Genomic DNA, 18,576 nt, shown 5'->3' with positions numbered 1-18,576 from the left:
CTTAGAAAAGACAAAGAGAAAAGTGAACATGAAAATCTGAACATGATTTCTTATGCTTATCGTTGACCCTGCTGACTCTCTGGAAAGCAGAATTAAACCTTCCTGTGATGTGAAATGAGAGCAGACAGACGTGCTCTTGCAGTCCTTGCTGACATTCCTAGTACACAGCACTGTGTCACCTGCCAGAGGACAGAATTGGACACACAGATAAATTCTATTCTTAACCTACACTGTCATAGTGAGCTCTTGAATGTGTTCACCACCCACAGAAACTCTCACTTCTGGCTTGCTTTTGGCCTATCATAAAGAGAACAACACATTGCTAGCAGAGAAAGAGGAAGTCAGCAAACAAAAAATACGATCCATTATCTGACCAGAAATATACTACCTACAGGCAGACACGAGTTTTATGCTCCATTCTCGCCCCCTGCTGCATCACCAGCCCAAACACACCCACCCACCCCTGTTCTCAGCCATCTGCCAAGCTTCAAGAGGAGCTCTCAGCAAAGCACAACCAGGTACTGTGCAGGAGGAGAAGTGGGAACAACATCTCCCAGGCACTCTGCACCGCACACTCAGCAGGCACCCTTGCAACCAGGCAGCATCTATGCACGCTTCAATCATTCAAAGCATAAAGCTCTGCACAGTGCTTGGGTTTGGGCTCCAAAATTCATCTCCCATCTCAGTTCATCACAGCACAGAAAGCATGGCACAGTGTGAAGTTCTCTTCCTCCCTTGCCCTACAAGGAATAGTAGGAGCTCAGAGTCAGATGCATTTGTTGTGTGCTTAAGCTGTGTTGCTGAAGATTTTTTGCTCTGTTTTGCATGTGTGTCTGTTCCGGGTGGTTTTCCTTACGTTTAAAAAAAAAAAAAGGCATCTTTAAAGTTTACTTTACAAAACCTCAGCAAATTAACGCTGATCTTTTCCAGACAATTCCTCAAATGAATGTTCAGCAAATGCTTCCTCACAGCATGCAAAGATTTAGACACGCTGGAACCGGCTCTGCAAAGGATGCTCTCTAACAAGAGGAATTTAAGCACTGATACCAGTTCAATTTGCCGCTCTTTGATTTTAATATAAAAAGAAACACTTTCCGCAAGGAAAGTCTCAGCTGTTATCACCCGAGCCCTAGCACAGACTTTTGCAGGCTAAACCAATTCACAGATAAGCACTATTCCTAAATACTCACTCTTGGCTCACACGGGTTCTGGAGAATGAAAGAACAGGCTGTGCTGACATCTGGTGGCTTTCCCTGCAGTCAGAGATGGTTTATGGCAATAGCTCCTGGGTTTTCACTGGAGTTTTGCATCTCTCATACAATCTCTCTCCTGTCTCCTTCTAAGATACAAAGCATTATAATAAAAACATTTTTATTTTCACTGACCAGTGGACAGTGCTGTCCTATGCGAGTCCTTTCATAAAGCAACAAAAGATCCTTTGTTGTGCACAACTGGTACGCCGTAGAGAAGGACTTTTCTTTATTTCAAAGGATATTCCTTCACTAATTTAAAAATGGACATTCACTTCCACAGAAAACACTGCTATTGCGCAGCACTAAACCACTAACATGCTGTAAATAAGCAGAGATGGCAGCACAAAGGAAGGGGATGTGGCAGGGAAAAAAACAAAGTGTGTCTGCTTCTCCAACATCATGGTGGGAAAGTAAATAGCAGGAAAACAATCAGTGTCTCCTTAACATGAAGAGTGGCAAAATTATCTGCTGGTCATATTTGGTTGATTCATTAGTCATTTGCAAATCCTTGCCCTGTAGTACTACGAGAAGGAAATCCTGGAAGGAAGATCTGGTGCCAAGTGGTGCCAGTCAGCAAGGCTGAGCTCAGTCCAACAAACTGTTCAATAAGCAGAAGTGTGCACTTGCCTTAAGCATTTTTAATGCCTCCAGCCAGCTGCCAGTGCCTCTAAAGCCAAGATCGTATCAGTCTAACGAGACCAAGAATGAGTATCAGATGTTCTGTTTTCTCATTCTTGTTCTTTGAACATTCAAGATTTCTTAGCTCCCAAGGACAGAGCCCACAAATGTCTGTCATCACTGTGTCAAATGATGCACTGTGACCTGCAAGTTCATTTTTAAGTGAACGATCCATGGGGATGTGCTGAATACTCAGAATGAAAGAGAAACATCACAGCTTACAGCTTATCTCTGGATCAACTCTAAGAACATTTTCATCAGATAAAGCAGTTCCCCAACTTTATGGTGGTGATCTCTGAGGACTCTTCTGTGTCACTGGCAGCATTTCATTCAGCTGTGCCAACAAGTTCTTAACTCTTGCATCTTCAAGGAGCAACTTGACTATATTCAGACAGAAAACTACACCAAAGCAGCGGCATGCAGAAATATATATGAGCCAGAAAAAAAGCAGCACACATCATTTATCTATTTCTGCATTCAATTCTAAAAAACAATTGAAATGCATAACGATATAAAAACACCATTTTCATACTAGTATGAAAATCAGCACTATTCCAGTGGCATATATAAGCCACTTGAGCTGTACATTCAAGATTTTCTGTGTTTATCCACTCACAGTTACCTCTTATTCCTCCTCATGGTAATTCCTTTCCCAATTTCTTCTCCTTTAGCAGCTATTCATCCATGCCTTTTAACCAAAACTCCACTCTCTGCAGCAGTTTTCATTCCCTGAGAAACATCGTAGTTCCCCAACTCCCAGTTTGACCACTTTTCCCTGCTACACTTCTATAACCAAGGAGAAGATGCCTCTTAGTTCAGCATTCACCCTGGATACTGCTCTTTTTGCTCATAAAAAGAGTGGTGAAATCTTCCAAGGACATCACATAGTGAGATGAATCCTTATTAACCCCACAATATCTAAGAATAGGAGTAAAACTATATGATCTATCCCACTATACCTTGCGGAGAAGTCACCTTTTATCAGCAGTAATTGTGAACTAACACTGTTTATGGCCTCTGCCAGGTTAACAAAGCGTGGTATCAACTATGTGGGTGGTTTCCTTTAATATACAGAGGATTTCATAACAACACATCTCAGACTTTAGTAATTTATTAGCCCATGTTCCCAGATTTCATTCAGTGTACAACAATCTTGGAATCAAACCAATTTTGAAACACATATTGCTACACCATATCCCAACCGAAATGTTAGAACAGAATCTATCTATTAAAGTTCTCTGTTATTATCTATGGTTTTGTGGTGGCTTGAGGGTATTTTGGTTTTGTTTGTTTGTAAAAAGTATTATTAAAAAAAGTAGAAACTCACTTCAGGAAGAATCCAGATTACAAGTATGGTGATGGAGAATATTACGAAAGGCTCTACTGTACCGCTGCTGAAAGGAGCCAGCAAAGTGCCACTGCCAGAGAGAACAGAGCTCAGAGAGCACGGCTTTAACTCTTCCCTTGGAAAGAAAAACTCATCTAGAGCGAGAGACACAGTTCTTCATTTCCATTAAGACATTTACAGTTTTCTTGCTGATGTTGTAGAATTGCTCCTTCACTGCAACATGTTCAGTGTCACACTGAACTCCTGTACTGTACAAGCTGTAACTACAGAAAGGACACTGCCATTTGGTAACTTTCAAACATCAGTTCCTTAAAGAGAAGGGATCCAAATCCAAATCTGTTTGAGAGGGTTGGAGACCAAATTAAAATTCCCACAACAGAAGCAAAGAGTGGCAATTTTCACTCAAAGAGCCAGGACATGCTGAAAGCCATCATCAAGATGCCCTGGTAGGACAGTCCAAGACACTGCTCTCTCTGGTATGCCATCTACTTCCCACAGTCAATACTGTAAATCTGTCAGATCAAAACTCATTAGGGGAGCAGGGACCACCAAGAGAAAGAGGGCGTGGATGAAAGATGGGGGACGTGTTAAACTTTTTCCAAAAATTCATCAGAGCATGCACAACAGCGTTTAAAAGTCAAGAGAACACAGTAACATAGGTGTGCTTACAAGATAAATACACTATCTCCTTTTTAATAGCAGACCTCTTTCACAGGAGAATAACACTGTTTGAAGCAACACTGTTGGTTAGTGGAAATGCTAAGTCACAGCCTGAAGCAGTGATTGAGCACCTGGTGGGAAGGCAGGGCCAACCCAGGGGAACTCAGGTGCATGTAATGTACCTGAGTGACTGGAAGGGGTGGATCCTGGCTCCATCCCTTTCCAGACATCATTTAAGGGTTGGCAGGGGGAAAGATAAGGACATTTTATCTGAAGATCCCTGCCTACTTGAGAACCTTACAGGCCTTCTGAAGGTAAGCAGCTTTTTTCTCTTATTTTCTGTGCCCCCTGCTGTCATGTCTGAGTGCATTGTCACTTGCTGTGGTCTGGGATCTTGTTGCTCTGCTGTCTTGTTGCACTTTCCATTGCTTTACAGTAAGTAATAGTAGCTACCTGAAAGGTTTCCAGTCTTAGCTGTGGAGTTGTCAGGAAGGATGGAGAAAATGAGGTGGGAACAATGCATTCGCTCTACATCTAAAGCAAAAAGAACTTTTATCTAGAAGCTTTGGAAATCATACATCTGCTTTTGCTATCATGTCAATAAAAAACTAACAATCAAAGTTCTAGGAAACTGTAAGTTTACTTCTCTGGAGAGTCTCCAGTGGAAATGGTGTTGTCAGCTCTGACCCAGAACTGAGGGTAGTTGTATGGGCCTAAAGAAATTGCACAAGGTCTCATTTGATTTAGCAGAGCAAAGGCAGAGAGCCAGAATCATTTCTACTTCAGTGAAGAAAGGCTTAAAGACACAGTCCCAACTTTGTAAACCCCTAGAAAGCAGTTTTGTAACTGTCTTTCTAAACTAGATGTATGATTGTTTCTTCTTGTTCTTAATTTAGTTATTGTTCTTAATTTGATTAATTCCAGGAAAGTCCAGAATTACCAAGAACTACCAGATAGTGACAGAGCATTTGGTGCTTGGAAAGCAGGAAAGAATCAATCCCAGTCTTACAGACATCTGTTGTCAGACTGGGCCTCCCCTTGCAAAAATGCAATCACTTGGGTTTTATTCTTAAAACTGAAACCTTGGTCCTTGAGATTACTTGTAACAATGCCCAACTCCTATTTCCGCACAGCGATGCCCTGGCAGAACTCGGGTTTCTACCTTGAATGAGAAGGTATTCTCACAAAGCAGTGTAGTAACAAGCAAGCTTGTCCTGAAACACAAAAGCTTCTAAACAGTTATTTTCTGTTTCAGCATGCTAAAGAGGGCTGGGAGAAAGTATAAAGGAAAGCTTTCACCAGCAGAGAGCCTGAAACACTTGCCAGTCTGCACCATTCAAACAAAAGAGCCTAAACAAAGTGAGTGGAGTAAATCTGTTACTTGAAACACAGAGTTTCTCTTGTCAAGCTCTCTGAAAAAGTCACAAAAAGATTCCATTTTCATCACAAGTTACTACAGAGAGGAGTTTTTACTGTGTGGTGTATAATCTCATGTGAAGCTGACATAATACTGCAGGATCATACTAGGAATGTGTGCCACAGGTCAGAGCGTTTGCATTGGCTCCATTGTGAAAGGCAAGCAAAGGGAAAAGAAATGTGAGAGGAAGGAGGAAAAAAAACCCATGCACGTCCCCCAGCCTTCCCTCTTTAAGTCTCAGCATATTGGCAGAAATTAATTTCTATAGAAAGGGAATTGCACTGTTTGCAAAGCAATCCTCAAGGATTTATTGATCTTTTAAAGAAAAAGTCATTAAGCAGGGCAAGGAAGATTTACAACAAGTATGGGAAAACAAAACAATCTCTTGGGATCTTCACCAGGCCGAAACAGGATTAGCTTTGTAGTTTCTGTAATCTTCCTCACAGAAGAATGCTAATTCCGTCTCATTTGCTAGAACAAATAAAAAATTAAAGATTTAGCACACTGGGTAATGAACCACCACAAACAACAAGCAGCTCTTTGGAGCCTTAGAAGACAACTGACGACTTGTTGGTCAAAGCCAATTATAAATCACCAAACACTTCCCTTCTCCCACCACCTCGTATTTTTACTGAAGAGATTCCAGTACTAAGAACAAGAACCTGAATACACGTACATAAACAAGATTCAAGATTTGTTTAATGTAGGCTACAGAACTGTCTGTTTTGCATTCAGCAAATTAAGTGATTGCATTTCTAATGCCTTCAAGTGCCAGAAAAATAATGAAGTGTAACTTTCTCTTTTTTTGTGCATTTGTCTTTTAGGGAAGAAAAAGAAACTATTTTCTTCCATGAAATTAGCCTGTAGGTATAATAATCTAATACTTAGAGGATCAGTAGAATATTTTACAGATCACTTTACATTCTCCCTCATGACCCATCAAAATATGTGTCTGAAGAAGTTAATTTTTTGCCCTGCTGATGATTAATTCATGAGGCTTCAACAATATGCAAAGTGAAAGACACAAATTGGCTTCTCCAGCAATACCTTCAAATACCTCTAATTATTCACAGGGGATGTGGCAGAGCTAAAGGACCCACAAAGGTTCAGAGCAGTCACAATTCTTTCAACCTAGTAGGTCAAGGACTTCCTCTTCTAAAACAATAAGTCAGCAACATTACTAATTCAGAACAGAGACAAATCTGATGGAAAGCCTTCATAATTACTAAACATGGAATTCTTTAAGGTGCTGAGCCAATAAGTTCCACATTCATTTTTTAAATTAAACCTGAAGTTAATGAAGACTGCTTGTCTTGTTAAAAAAAAAAAAAAAGGAGTAGCAGAAGGGGTTTTAGAATCTCAACTAGAAAATAGACAAGACTGTTAGCAATGAATACCGAATGCTTTATTTACATACACCCTACTTTAAAAAAAAAAAAAAACAAATAGGCAAGCACTAACTTTGACTAGATCATAGCTGTAATAATAACCCCAACCACAGAGGCTTTTACAAGGATACTTATCTAATGTCCTCAAACTTACAATTTTCCTAATCTAACCCTGTTAAGTGTCAAGGATGATCAAATGCAGCTTAGAAAACAACATCTGCCAGTCTCCAAATTTCCCAGGTTTTCTAACAGAAATTGTTTTATTCTAGAAAATCTTATCCAGACTAAATAATGGAAAAAAACCATAATATGCCTATAGGAGGTTTCAAGTCTTACTGATGTAAGTGTACAAAATGACAATTAATGGTACATGCTATCATGCTACACCTTGTTGATTTCCCATCTTCCACTTCTCATGGAAGGATTGCTTCAAGATTTTACTACAAAGACCCCATGCCTAACTTAGCTAACTTTCTGGTCAAGACATGCTGGAACATATCAAAATTGTAGAATACCCTAAATTGTTTCCTTCTCTTAATAAGCCACCAAACTCTTTATACATAGGCACAGAGCAGTCAGCTCTTCTCTAGTCTCAATGTTCTGATGCTTGTTTTGAGATCACATTGAACCATTTCAGAGCTACAATCTTAGTTACAAAGATGCGTACAAATATTTGTTAATGCCTTTTTAAATGTGGACAGCTCTGGATAATACCAGCTCCAATATAACACTCAGTGCTGTCATCAGTCCCTTTTCTGAGCTGTATTGCCTCTTGCATCTTAGGTAGATGAGAATCATGCTTAAACTATGCTTCAGCTAGCTAACCTACAAATCCGTAAGGCTTGAGTGCCAATAATCCTCCTTCCTGAGGAATTACTTTTCTCCCACCTGAAAAACTCTGGGTTAGTTTAAAGAAAGCCAAAGATGACAATGACTTTTGAGAAAGGCACACTGAGGCAGCTGTGGTACACCCCACAGAAAAGCAATAAAGAAACCCCTTCCTCCCATGTCATCGAAATGGCCAAATGGCAGAAGCTCCACTTTTTGAAACTTTTCAGATTATATGAGACAAAAGAGCCAAGAAACCCATAAGGGAAAAAAAATATACATATTATTTCTGGGAAGCAATAAGAGGGCTTCAGGAGCAGGAGGGAGCTTTCTTTGACACCTCTGCACTTAGGGTGCAGGGAGTTATGCACCACAGCTAGGCAAAGCACAATCAAATGAGTGTGTGTCCATATCAAGGTGGAATGTGACTACATTCCCTGAAGTGCCCTGCTGCCACAAAGCCATTCAGCCACATTTATGAGAAGCCCAAAGGACGTCCAGGGACCATCAATTTCATCATGACAGAAATTTCTTTACATTATTACCAAATGACATGCCCTATATGCAATCCCCTGTCAAAATGTGGGAAATCAGGTCAAGCTTCAACTTCATGCTATGTTCAGCACATTCTCTAAATGGCATTACTTGAGCTTTTCCATGCAATCTGACTATCAAGAAGTGTATGTTGCAAACTAAAACAAATATAATCTTATTTCATTATTCCATGTTGGTTCCACTACTTACATTACTAACCAAAACATCAGTTTAAATGTTACTGATAAGACTAAGCAGGCATGGTACTAATAACCTATCTGCCAATCATTTAAAATTGCTCTCTGCAGAATTATAAGCATACCTTCTAAAATCACAATTTGTATTCTGAACATTTGGAGTGCAGATACCTGCTGCCCTCGGTTCAATGATTTGAATGTATATTATCCTGCTGCCTTCCCAGAATAATTATCAAGTAGTGTAAAGAGCATCAGGAATACCATTTACTTTTCAGCAGGCTATCCAAACATAATCAGCCAGTTATCAGTTTAATGACAACCACTATGTACAGCACCTTCAGTCAATATAAGTGTCCTCATACCTACTCCAGCTGCTTTCAGTGTGCTGTCTTCTTTCAAAATCAGTTTGTCATCATCTTCCAAACTCACTACTAGATCACCAGTCTACAAATTAGAGAACCGGAACACAAAAATAAGATTTTACTGTCTCTGTTCCAGTCCTGTTTTACAGTGCAGAGGTCTGCCTGCATTAAAGCATGTAAAAGGGAAGAAAGCAGGAGATAGCCATACCTTAGATTTGTGAGCTTGGTGAATAATCTTCATCGTATCTGAAAGAAAATACAATGTTTTTCTAAATTAAGCCTTAATATGCAGGCAATGCTGGAAGTTAACTTAGGGAAGAAAAAAGTAACAAAGGGCTATGATTGAAAAATTCTTTATTATTAACAACTGTGTGAATTTGTCTTTATTATTAACAATTCAGTCTGAAAGAAAAAACCTTTTGATTTCCCAATCTTGCAGCCAGTCTTACACCAGTCATTCCAGCATTAAGGCACTACAACTTAAGGAGCTTCTATCTACTGCCTGAATTACAGTAACTAAGTAGCCATCCCAACTGCCAGTGAAATATACATATGTCAAAATACCAGTTAGGGTGTTCTAACCAAACAGGTTTTACACATGCAATTGGAGCAAGACAAACAGTGTTAATGTGCTGGCACCTACTACAGGTAGGTGGATAAGAAGCGAGTGATGAAGACATAGCAACCTGATCACTTCAGATCATTCCTCAAAATCTTCCTTCCCATGAAGAAAGTACCCATGGTAGAAATTGTTGAGCAAGTTCTTTCTCCATTAACGTGCACAATTTCTCCTTTCTTTCTTCACTTTCTTTGTGTTTGCCTGTGATATTTTTACGCAGTGTTGCATTAAAGCATTGGAACAAGACCAAGTAATCACAGCAAAAACATACAGTGATGATGAAACCATTCTACCACAGCAAACACAATCCTCCAAGTTTCAAGCTTCTAGGTCTACTTTGCCACATTTCCTCTTTTACTGTTCTTGGCACAGTTGTCCTCTGATCTATTGGCTATATTTTACTTACATCTTTACCACTGGTATCCAGTAATGTATTGTGTTCTCATTTGAGCTATTAAATGCTTTCTTTAACTCTGTCACAGAGATGAAACTGCAGCTTCTTCTCATCATAGCTACATCCTCTCAATTGTTTTTGCTGTTTCATCTCAATTTAATTCCACTCAATTGTGTTCCCAGGTTTTTTTTTTTTTTATCTTTCTGGTAGTGGATCCTTTGTGGCAATAGATCATAGTGGCCTTCTGTCTCTGAAATATTGACCATACTGTTCCATATTTATGGGAAGAAAAAGTGGAGAAGCTGTCTATGAGACAAGATGGCACTCAGGCCAGCATCGTCAGCAAAAAGGAGGTAATGACAGGGTAGAAAGTTGAGAAGATGGCCTAGAATTCTTCTCAGTCTAATGATGTGTAACTCCTACTAGCACTATTCATGCAGAAGTCTTCCTGCCCTTTCATCACCAAAATACAATAGAGATAATAGAACACACAAGAGATGCCAAAATCACGAACCTGGAAGTATGATTCACAGCCTATGGGGAAGGTGAGGAACTTGGGCTTGATTTTTTTCTGTGAAAATTTCAGCATATCTGGCACCATCCCACAGAAATAGGTCCTCTCTGACTTGCCTAACAGGTTGTGAAGTTCTGTAATGTTTTCTACCCACATTATGCACAGTCCTACGCAGCACAATCGGGTGCTCAGCAACAACATATGCTCTGGGCAAAACTACAAGTGATGAAAGAACTAACAGCAGGGACAGGCAGCATCAGGCATGTAACTGCAGTCCTAGATGGGACTCCCTCATCCATGCAAAGCAAGAGATATCAGGGGAGGAAGGGCACCTCAAATTCAAACTATTAGGACATTCAGTACTACATTAAAAACAATAATCTTCAACTCCTTGTTGCTCACAATTGTAAATCTTAACCCCTAACTTCTTCTGTTTTCATCTCACACCATCAGCTGTCAGAACGACATGCTTGGCTTTTTTTTTTTTAATAGGCCAATAGAGTTAACTTCTATTTGCATGTATTAAGTAGGTTTCTCAGTCAGTTCTTAGAATCACTGAAGAGAAAGAAGCTTGTAACTCCAGAACATGGGAGACAGGTGATCACTTGTAACAAACCTCCAAGGGAACTGACAGAATTGTTGAACTGAGGAGAAGGTATGTGACTGACATCTGAGTTACCACACTCCAAGATTTGAAATAATTTAGTTTATTTTGAAAGTATGTTCTATCCAAAACCAATAATAGCACACAATCACGCAAAGCTTCATACAAAGAAACACAAACACTGTTTTACATTAGAAGATAGATTGAGCCTAAATTTGATACCAAGCTATTTCACTCTGTCAGCTGTTATTTAAGAGCTTTCTTACTTTGATGTTCCCCTGCTCCTCTCATATTATGTAAATTATTTAAGAATATGAGTTTTAAGCGTTTCCTTCTCCTGCCTTAAGCTCCTGCTTCATGATCCTTTTTGACCTCACAATTAGTAAAAAGATACCCAAATACATATGCAAAAACAGAACTACAATTTCAAAGTGTTTGAGGTCACAAGCTGTACTGTAAAGTAAAAATAGAGCTGAAAGGCACTTATAAAAGTAATAAAAAATATTAATATCAAAAAATATTGCTACCAATTAGCAAAGAACATATAGCATGCAGCCTAATTCAAAGATCAATACAGAAGCTCAAAACAATGCTCAGGTTCTTCAGGTCCTGGAGATATAATCCCAACTGCAAGAGCTGCAAATATAGGCAGGCACTGTAACCAGCATGATTATGCTAAAACAGCTGTCTCCTAAACCGTCTAAATTGGTATAAAAGATTACAGCTGCATTTTGCTAGAGACAAATTAAGAAAAAATACCCACCGTACTTGTAAGCTTTAAAAGGAGGAGGAAGTCCTGTTCTTGAAGGCACATCTGTTAAAATAAAATCACAAAGAATGAAGTTATCTTTCTAAATTTTTAGTAATGCATGTGAGGGCACTGCATACACCCTGGACATCAAAATAAATCCTCGGCACAGGAGAGTCGTTAGAGTATTAAATACTGAAATACAGCCTTTGGCTCAGATTCTGCAGTTAGTCCATACTGGCTTAACTTCACTCAAGCATGAAGTCCCTCTGAAGTGAATGATCCATGCAGACAGCAATTCAATGCAATTAGGTTATGAACACAGGAGTCTGATCCTTCAGAAATCTGCCAGAAACATCCTGTTAATGGTTCGTATGGTTCAAAGTTCAGCATCTCTCACTACCTTACACCTCCAGCATCCTAACAACTATCATTACTAACTGAATTGTTCAGTAAACACAGCTTTGCTAACCAGTCACAGCAAGAAAGCCCAGCAATAGAAAATAACTCTCTAGGCATATGCAACACACAGCCTCCCTTGTGCCAGTGTCCCCAGTGACATTTAGGTATTTACCCAGGCCTTGTGAGGCCCAGTTGTTATCAAGTACTTGGCAGTAATGTGGCTGAAAGCAAAAATCCAGTTTAGAAACTTATCTCAAACTCCTCCTTCAAAACAGATTACAGAAAAGGAAGGAAACATGGATTTTGGACCAGGAACAGTACTACCCATCTGTGCAATACAGCTGGCACCAGTTTTGTCTCAACAATGAATTACAATACTGCACACATCAAAAGCAAGAGGGTTTTGTTTTTTTTTTTTTTGCATTTTTTAATTTTCTTTTTCATAACTGCAGATGTACCATATGTTCTGAAAGTGCTTGTAGTTCTCTAAAAGCATCCTAAGATCTAGCCATGCCAATCACTGTCTACTAGAAAGGAAGTTGCTGAAAACACAGTACAGCTGTGATGCCCAGGGCAATATCCCAGAAGTTGCTCAAATGTGATCAGTTGCAACAGTTCCAGACTTGTTTAAGCTGACATCATGCAAAATAAATATATGAATCAAAGCCTGTTGATCTGCACACTTTGAATGTCTCCATTTAAATGTGAAGAAATATACCTACAAGATTAGTTAACACCCTAACTAATGAATTGCTACGTGGGCTGGTCTGCATCTATAAACCTTTAGATACACTGTCACTTTCAGACAGGTTCTGGAAACATAAGGTCCATAGAGGAGTAAATCTGCACCATAAAGCTCAAGACGAGGACAGAAACTTAGAAGCGAGCAGGCAGATCTCACAGTGTCAAAAACAATTTTTCACAATCCCCTCTCCTTTCAAAAATAGCAAACAGACTTTCATTCTCACATTTCACACAGTGGTGCAACTCCTATGGATCAAAAGCTCCTTAAAATCCATTGATTTCCCCCAGTTAATTTCTGAATAGCTGCCTGACAGCACCGCCCAAGGAGCCCGAGGCATGGAGCCAAGTGTAGCAATGCCCTTGTCTGGCAGTCAAAAAGGATGGAGCACTTGGAGGATTTAGGCAGACAGAGCAGTACACTCAAATGCAGACATGGCACACTGACCATGGAAGCTCTCATTAGGGGCAGACCTCTCATCCAAGGGAGGAGAGCACAGGGGACAAAATACAAATCTGGCATCTCTACCAAAGCCACAGAATTCCCACATTTTTTTCCACTTTCCTTTCTAGTGTAGGGATGACAACAAATAGGACAAGCAAATAAATAACAATCTCTTACCCTTCTGCACAAAAGCAATGAACTGCTTCACTGTCTGATCCAAGTTAACTCCATGATAAACCACAGGCCTGAAATTCCGGTGCTCAAAGGAGCGAACAAGGCGAACTGTGATGGTTGAGCTTTCTGCTGCCATGAGAATTAATTTTAAATAACCTGGAAAACATCAAAGAGAGGAACTATTGACTTTCCTCTGTCCATGGGCACAGCTAGAAAACAAGGTGTAGGTAAGCTTCAGTGATAGACTCTCACACACGGGGAGACATTTCATAGCAGCGTGCCTCTCAGGGTTTTGCTTTTAGTAGTGCTACAGAAGCAGCAATGGAATCTCAAGCAATTACCCAGGGTTTTATTGGCCCTGCACGTGAAGCAGCCCATGTATGCACTGTGTACTGCGGGACCAGACCCTGCTGAACAGACAAGAATGTTATGGAGAAATGCAAGTGACCTATTTGTCTTTTGGGTGATTTTACCTGCTGTACCCTTGTGCCCTAAAAGAACGTACTCGTGTGATCAAACAGAGAGCTTAATATCCCGAAAAGATCCCTGGGCTGTTCCTTCTCACCTCCTTTCGGGGACTGAAAACTCCCCTCCACATACATGCAAATAATTCTCCTGGGATACTACAGCAGAATTAATGGGGTTAATTCGTAATGATATGAATGGAGAACGGCTCTACATGCTTCACACTCCTTTGATAGAGAGCAGAACTTTCAACGGCTCTGTTTTACTAGCCCAAGCGCCTCTTTAAACAGGCCCACCCTCGCCCTCCTCTCACGCACCCACTGACAAATGGCGACTGCCCCACACCCCGGAAGAGGAGCGTGAACATCTCCCAACCTTACCGCAACGCCGCAGCCGTTACTTCCGGGTTTCGCCCTCTGCCCCACCCCCTTGCACAGTCTCACCAATCACATCCGACGGGTGATACAGATCCTGAACAAATCCAGCCGCAGGATTGGCTGCGAGGCGCCCCGTCCCCGCCCCTCAATCCTGGCCGCCTCGTTGTCGGGCAATGTCCAAGCCCCGTGCCGAGGTAGGCGGACTCCCCAAAGCTCTCCCATGCGGCATTGCTTTTCCATTGGCCCTTTGCCCGATTTTCCCCGCCCCATGCGAGCGCCGATTGGTGCGGTGTTAGCCGCGACGCCGGGATTGGCCAGCGGGCTCAGTGGCGAGGGTTGAGGCGGCAGAGAGTCCGGGGCGGTGCGGCAGAGTTGCGGCGCGCGGCGTTAGGGGCTCGTCGCCATGTCTGAGGTAGGGGCGGCCGCGGGGTGGGCGTCCTTTATCCCCTTCTCGGTGCTGACTCACGTCCTGCTATGGGGCGTTTTTCCCCCAGGCCGCGTTCCAGAAGGCAGCTGAGGAGGTGAAGCAGCTCAAGTCGCAGCCTACGGACCAGGAGATGCTCGACGTGTACAGCCACTACAAGCAGGCCACGGTGGGCGACGTGAACACGGGTACGTGCTGAGGAATTGCTGGGCACCTCCGTCAGTGAAGGGCTGCTGAGGGCAGGGATACTGCTTAGTGTGAGCACGTTTAGCCAGGCGTGGGCAGCACGACACTAGGAGTGTAGAAGGAGGAGTAATAAACTAGAGTGCTAAAAGTAGTACTGGTAAACTGAAGCGGGAAAATAACACGGGATGTGTACACAAGGAAGAACACTTAGAAAAACTGCAGTCAAATATCAAGCTGCAATCAAATGTCATGGAAGAACTGCAGCAGAAATACTTCTGCAGAAGGGTTGTGCCAAATCCCTGCTGCTGCTTGTGATGCCACTAAAGCTTAGACTGTGACCAGCGTTTAGAATGAACCCTGTCTCTAGTGACCTTGTGTAGCACTTGAGAAACCAGAGCTAGGAAGAAGAGGGGTGTTTGGTTGGAGCTCTGGCCTCCTGAGCTCCTTGTTTCCAAAGGTTTCTGAGTGTTGATTGAATCCAGAGCAGGCAAGGAAATGTACTGGAAATCATAAGTGTGGGTGTGTGTAGTTGTTTATTCCCCCTGTGACAGACAGCACTGGGGGGTGAAAGAACTGAGCTTGATTTCAGGATGTAATCTTTTTTGCATGGTTGGAGCTCAGTGTTTTTGTTTACCGAAGTGAAGTGGTGCTGTAGAGCTGTTAATGTACCAACAAGTCTGTAAGTGGTTGCATCGCAGCAAAGCAATAGCTGAGTTGGCTGGGAAAGCAATCTGAGTAAGAGTAAGCTAATAGGTTTTTGTGCTGAAGAGAAGTACAGCTGCCAGCTATTTCTGTGTGCAGCACAAAAGGACCACTGTAGCTAATGGTTAGGCTACTTACCAGTCCTGTTTAATTGATAATCCCAGGAACTGTATTTATTGAGACAAAGGAAATAAAAACAGAATAGATATCAAATGAAGACTGATCATATACGCATCCACACCTAACCCTGTTCTCTGGCTACAGTGTGGCTTGTAATGAAGTGAGTCAGAATTCAATGCCTATACTCATAGGATGACAGAACAAAGGAAGTACTTCGTTAGAAACATACCTTTAACTTGATGATAAGATGTTCTAAGCTGTATATTACTGGCTTTTGATTTCTTGACTTTGGGCATTTCATGACCTTAGGACATTTCTACTTCACTTTAGCGCTGATGTTCTTTAATCAGCTTGTTTTTATGCTGCAGTATTCTTTTCAAAAAGTGCCCCATTTGATGCTCTTCTGTTCAAATGCTGCTATCATAAGGGAATCCGACAGAGAGCTTTTCTATTGCTACCAGTAGCATGTGGGTGTCTGGCTGCAGGTTAGGAAGGGGTAGCTGCTAAGGTGAAGCAGAGTATTTTATCATCATTAAGACCTAAATAGCCTTCAGGAAAAGAGTCAGAATTGTGTACAGTCAGACCACACAAACTAATTGTGCTGCTTATCCTTTCTCCTAGATCGCCCTGGTATGCTTGACTTCAAAGGCAAAGCAAAGTGGGATGCCTGGAATGCATTGAAAGGTAAGTGTCCACTTAAAAATTGAAAGTGAATAAATAAAACTAAGGGAAACCACTCAGAAAACCACGTGTGGTTCAGCAAGAAATCAAATGGTGTTGCTTTGTAAGAGCTTTAGGAGTGTAAAATCATAATTCTTACTCTTTGCAAGGGAGAAATAGTTCTGAAAAATGTAGGCTGTCTATCAGAAAAAGAATTAAGATATAAATTGCCTAGCTGACTGAAAATGTTACACAAAGGCAAACTGTAGCAGCAGCAGAAACTTAAATCTCCTTTCTGAGTTCCTGTCTAGCAGTACCTCACAGTGATCTGCTCCTCTAGTTCCTTCCAGTTGTTCTTTTTTCTTCTAGAGTTTTTCTAATCGGAATATCTGGGATATTTGCTGAGGAGCATAACAAGTAGTCTAAGCTATGAAAATGAGGTTTTTCTAGTGTTATAACCAACCAGCCAGCATACATCTAAATGCAGTCTGAGTTATTTGAATAGCTTTCCTACAGTAAATGGGAACTGAGTTAATAGAGTTAAACCATTGTTTAGTAGTTGTCCATACAAATACAGCTTTGCTGTGAAACGCTGTTTTCTCATGACTGTTGAGCAATTTTGTTCAAAACTTTGATACTGGATTCATAGCCAAGTGACCCTATTAAGCTTCTCTGCTTTGTGTTACTATGCTGTGAAGTAGTATAGCAGGGAGCTGTGACTTGCATATAAATAGTATCCTAATGCTGAAGACTATTTTAATTCCAAACTCAGAACTGAGTGGCTCTACCCTTGTGGAAGGTACTTTAACAAAGGCTCAGGGATCTATTATGTAATGTTATTGTACAGGTACAGGCTGAGATACTGAAAAAGATGCCTGCTGAGGGAGTTATTCTATTGCTGATCATGTTTCTTCTGTCCAGCTACAGTAGGGAAATGTTTTATTGAATGTGGAGAACTTGGCAGTGATTCTAGCTGAGAGAAAGGCAAAACAGATGCACTGCAGTATGTAACATGTCAGAAAGTTGTTCCTTTTAATAATATCTTGAGAACGCATATGTAAATCAGCAACATCCATATAGAAGAGAGTCAAAACTGAAAAAAATGTTCAAAGATCTGTCTCTGAGTAGTCAATGGAAGAGTGCATAAGGGAGCATTAAAACTGTCTGATCAGGCAAATAAACAGTGATGAATATAGCATGGATGTATTTGTAGATGAGCAGGCTCATGAATCTTGCAGAGAAGAGGAACAGGAAGAGCAGCTGTTGTGAATCAAACTCTGAGCTGATGAAGGTGAGACACTGATGTCACCAGGCTTCAGTTGTCTCTGCATTTGTGTCCACCTGCTCAAAGGAAAGCTGCCTCAGGGCATTTTGTTGAGCCACTGTATGTATTCTGACTGCTTCTTCTGTTTGTCTTTCAGGAATGTCCAAAGAAGATGCAATGAAAGCTTATGTAGCAAAAGTGGAAGAGCTAAAGGGCAAATATGGTATCTGAGGACTGGATAGAACAGCTGTTTGCACATCTGAAACATGCCTTATTTCTAATACTGTGGAAAACTGATTTATGATGATGATGGTTTTAAATATGAAGTATACTGTAGCCTGTTCTCGTGATGCCTGTAGTTCAGGGGGAGGTCACATACCTGCGTAATGTACTGACACCATTTGAATTTTGAGAACAAAATAATCTGGAACTCATTAAAGTGCATTTGATACTTTAGCTGTTGTGATGGTCATCCCGTAGGAATTATTCTGAGCTCACTCACGAGTGGCTGTGTCACAACTTTTAAACTCTAAGGTTAAAGCAGTGGTTAGTGCTCACCTCTCCAGTCGTGCCGCCAGGGGGCCTTAGTAATCTGTTTCACTTGTATCCAAACCAAACCGGTGATGTCAGGTGCTGCTTTGGGAATTTCTTGTGGATAAATTGGAATTGACAAAAACTGGAGCACAGAGATGATCACTGAGGCTGTGTCTAATGCTTTGTATGCTTAGAACACGGTGCTTGGTCGTTGTTGCCTGAGGTGTTCAGATTGATTCAACAACTGCCAAATGATCTTCCATACAATGCTTCTTGGAGATATTATCTCTGAACAGCGGTGTTAGATATGGCAGATTCTCAGGATCTGAACACAAAGCGTCCTCTGTTCTGCAGACAGATGAGCTGTTGATGTTCCCTATGCCTTACCACTGTAGATACAGAGCATTAGTGTTGCCATGTACTGCAGCTACAGTGAAGGGTGAATCACTGGTTTAACACTTACATGGCTCTTCATGAAAAACTTGAAAATCAGCAAAAGTCTACAAAGCCCATAGTTGTAACAATCTGATATAGCTCC

At 41.1% G+C, this 18,576-nt stretch overlaps 2 protein-coding genes across 2 annotated transcripts; one reads left to right on the top strand and one right to left on the bottom strand.

The window, feature by feature from the left end:
- Positions 1–5,640: 5,640 nt before the first annotated feature.
- Positions 5,641–14,020, bottom strand: C7H2orf76 (chromosome 7 C2orf76 homolog). Its single transcript, XM_019617216.3, has 6 exons — positions 13,872–14,020; positions 13,310–13,462; positions 11,560–11,610; positions 8,874–8,911; positions 8,666–8,747; positions 5,641–5,827 (listed from the first exon to the last, which is right to left on the bottom strand). Exons 1-6 carry the CDS (start codon positions 13,906–13,908, stop codon positions 5,751–5,753), a joined length of 438 nt encoding a protein of 145 aa, XP_019472761.1. The 5' UTR covers positions 13,909–14,020; the 3' UTR covers positions 5,641–5,750.
- A 384-nt stretch (positions 14,021–14,404) lies between these two features.
- DBI (diazepam binding inhibitor, acyl-CoA binding protein) lies at positions 14,405–17,960 on the top strand. Its single transcript, XM_003207687.5, has 4 exons — positions 14,405–14,560; positions 14,643–14,760; positions 16,202–16,264; positions 17,662–17,960. The coding sequence occupies exons 1-4, from the start codon at positions 14,552–14,554 to the stop codon at positions 17,733–17,735; spliced, it is 264 nt and encodes an 87-aa protein (XP_003207735.1). The 5' UTR covers positions 14,405–14,551; the 3' UTR covers positions 17,736–17,960.
- The last annotated feature ends 616 nt before the right edge of the window (positions 17,961–18,576 follow it).

The sequence above is a fragment of the Meleagris gallopavo genome, chromosome 7 (genome assembly GCF_905368555.1).
Source record: "Meleagris gallopavo chromosome 7, MGAL_WU_HG_1.1, whole genome shotgun sequence".
In the NCBI taxonomy this organism is placed as follows: Eukaryota; Metazoa; Chordata; class Aves; order Galliformes; family Phasianidae; genus Meleagris; species Meleagris gallopavo.
This window is presented reverse-complemented; position numbering and strand designations above follow the sequence as displayed.

Excerpts from the sequence above, each read along its gene's own strand:
- C7H2orf76 (XM_019617216.3), bottom strand. The coding sequence starts at position 13,908 with ATGTATGTGGAGGGGAGTTTTCAGTCCCCGAAAGGAG. Across the intron at positions 13,463-13,871 it reads TTTTCAGTCCCCGAAAGGAG|GTTATTTAAAATTAATTCTC; the intron begins GTGAGAAGGAAC and ends GATGTTTTCCAG. Across the intron at positions 8,748-8,873 it reads ACCAAGCTCACAAATCTAAG|ACTGGTGATCTAGTAGTGAG; the intron begins GTATGGCTATCT and ends TCTAATTTGTAG.
- DBI (XM_003207687.5), top strand. Across the intron at positions 14,761-16,201 it reads GGTGGGCGACGTGAACACGG|ATCGCCCTGGTATGCTTGAC; the intron begins GTACGTGCTGAG and ends CCTTTCTCCTAG. Across the intron at positions 16,265-17,661 it reads TGCCTGGAATGCATTGAAAG|GAATGTCCAAAGAAGATGCA; the intron begins GTAAGTGTCCAC and ends TTTGTCTTTCAG.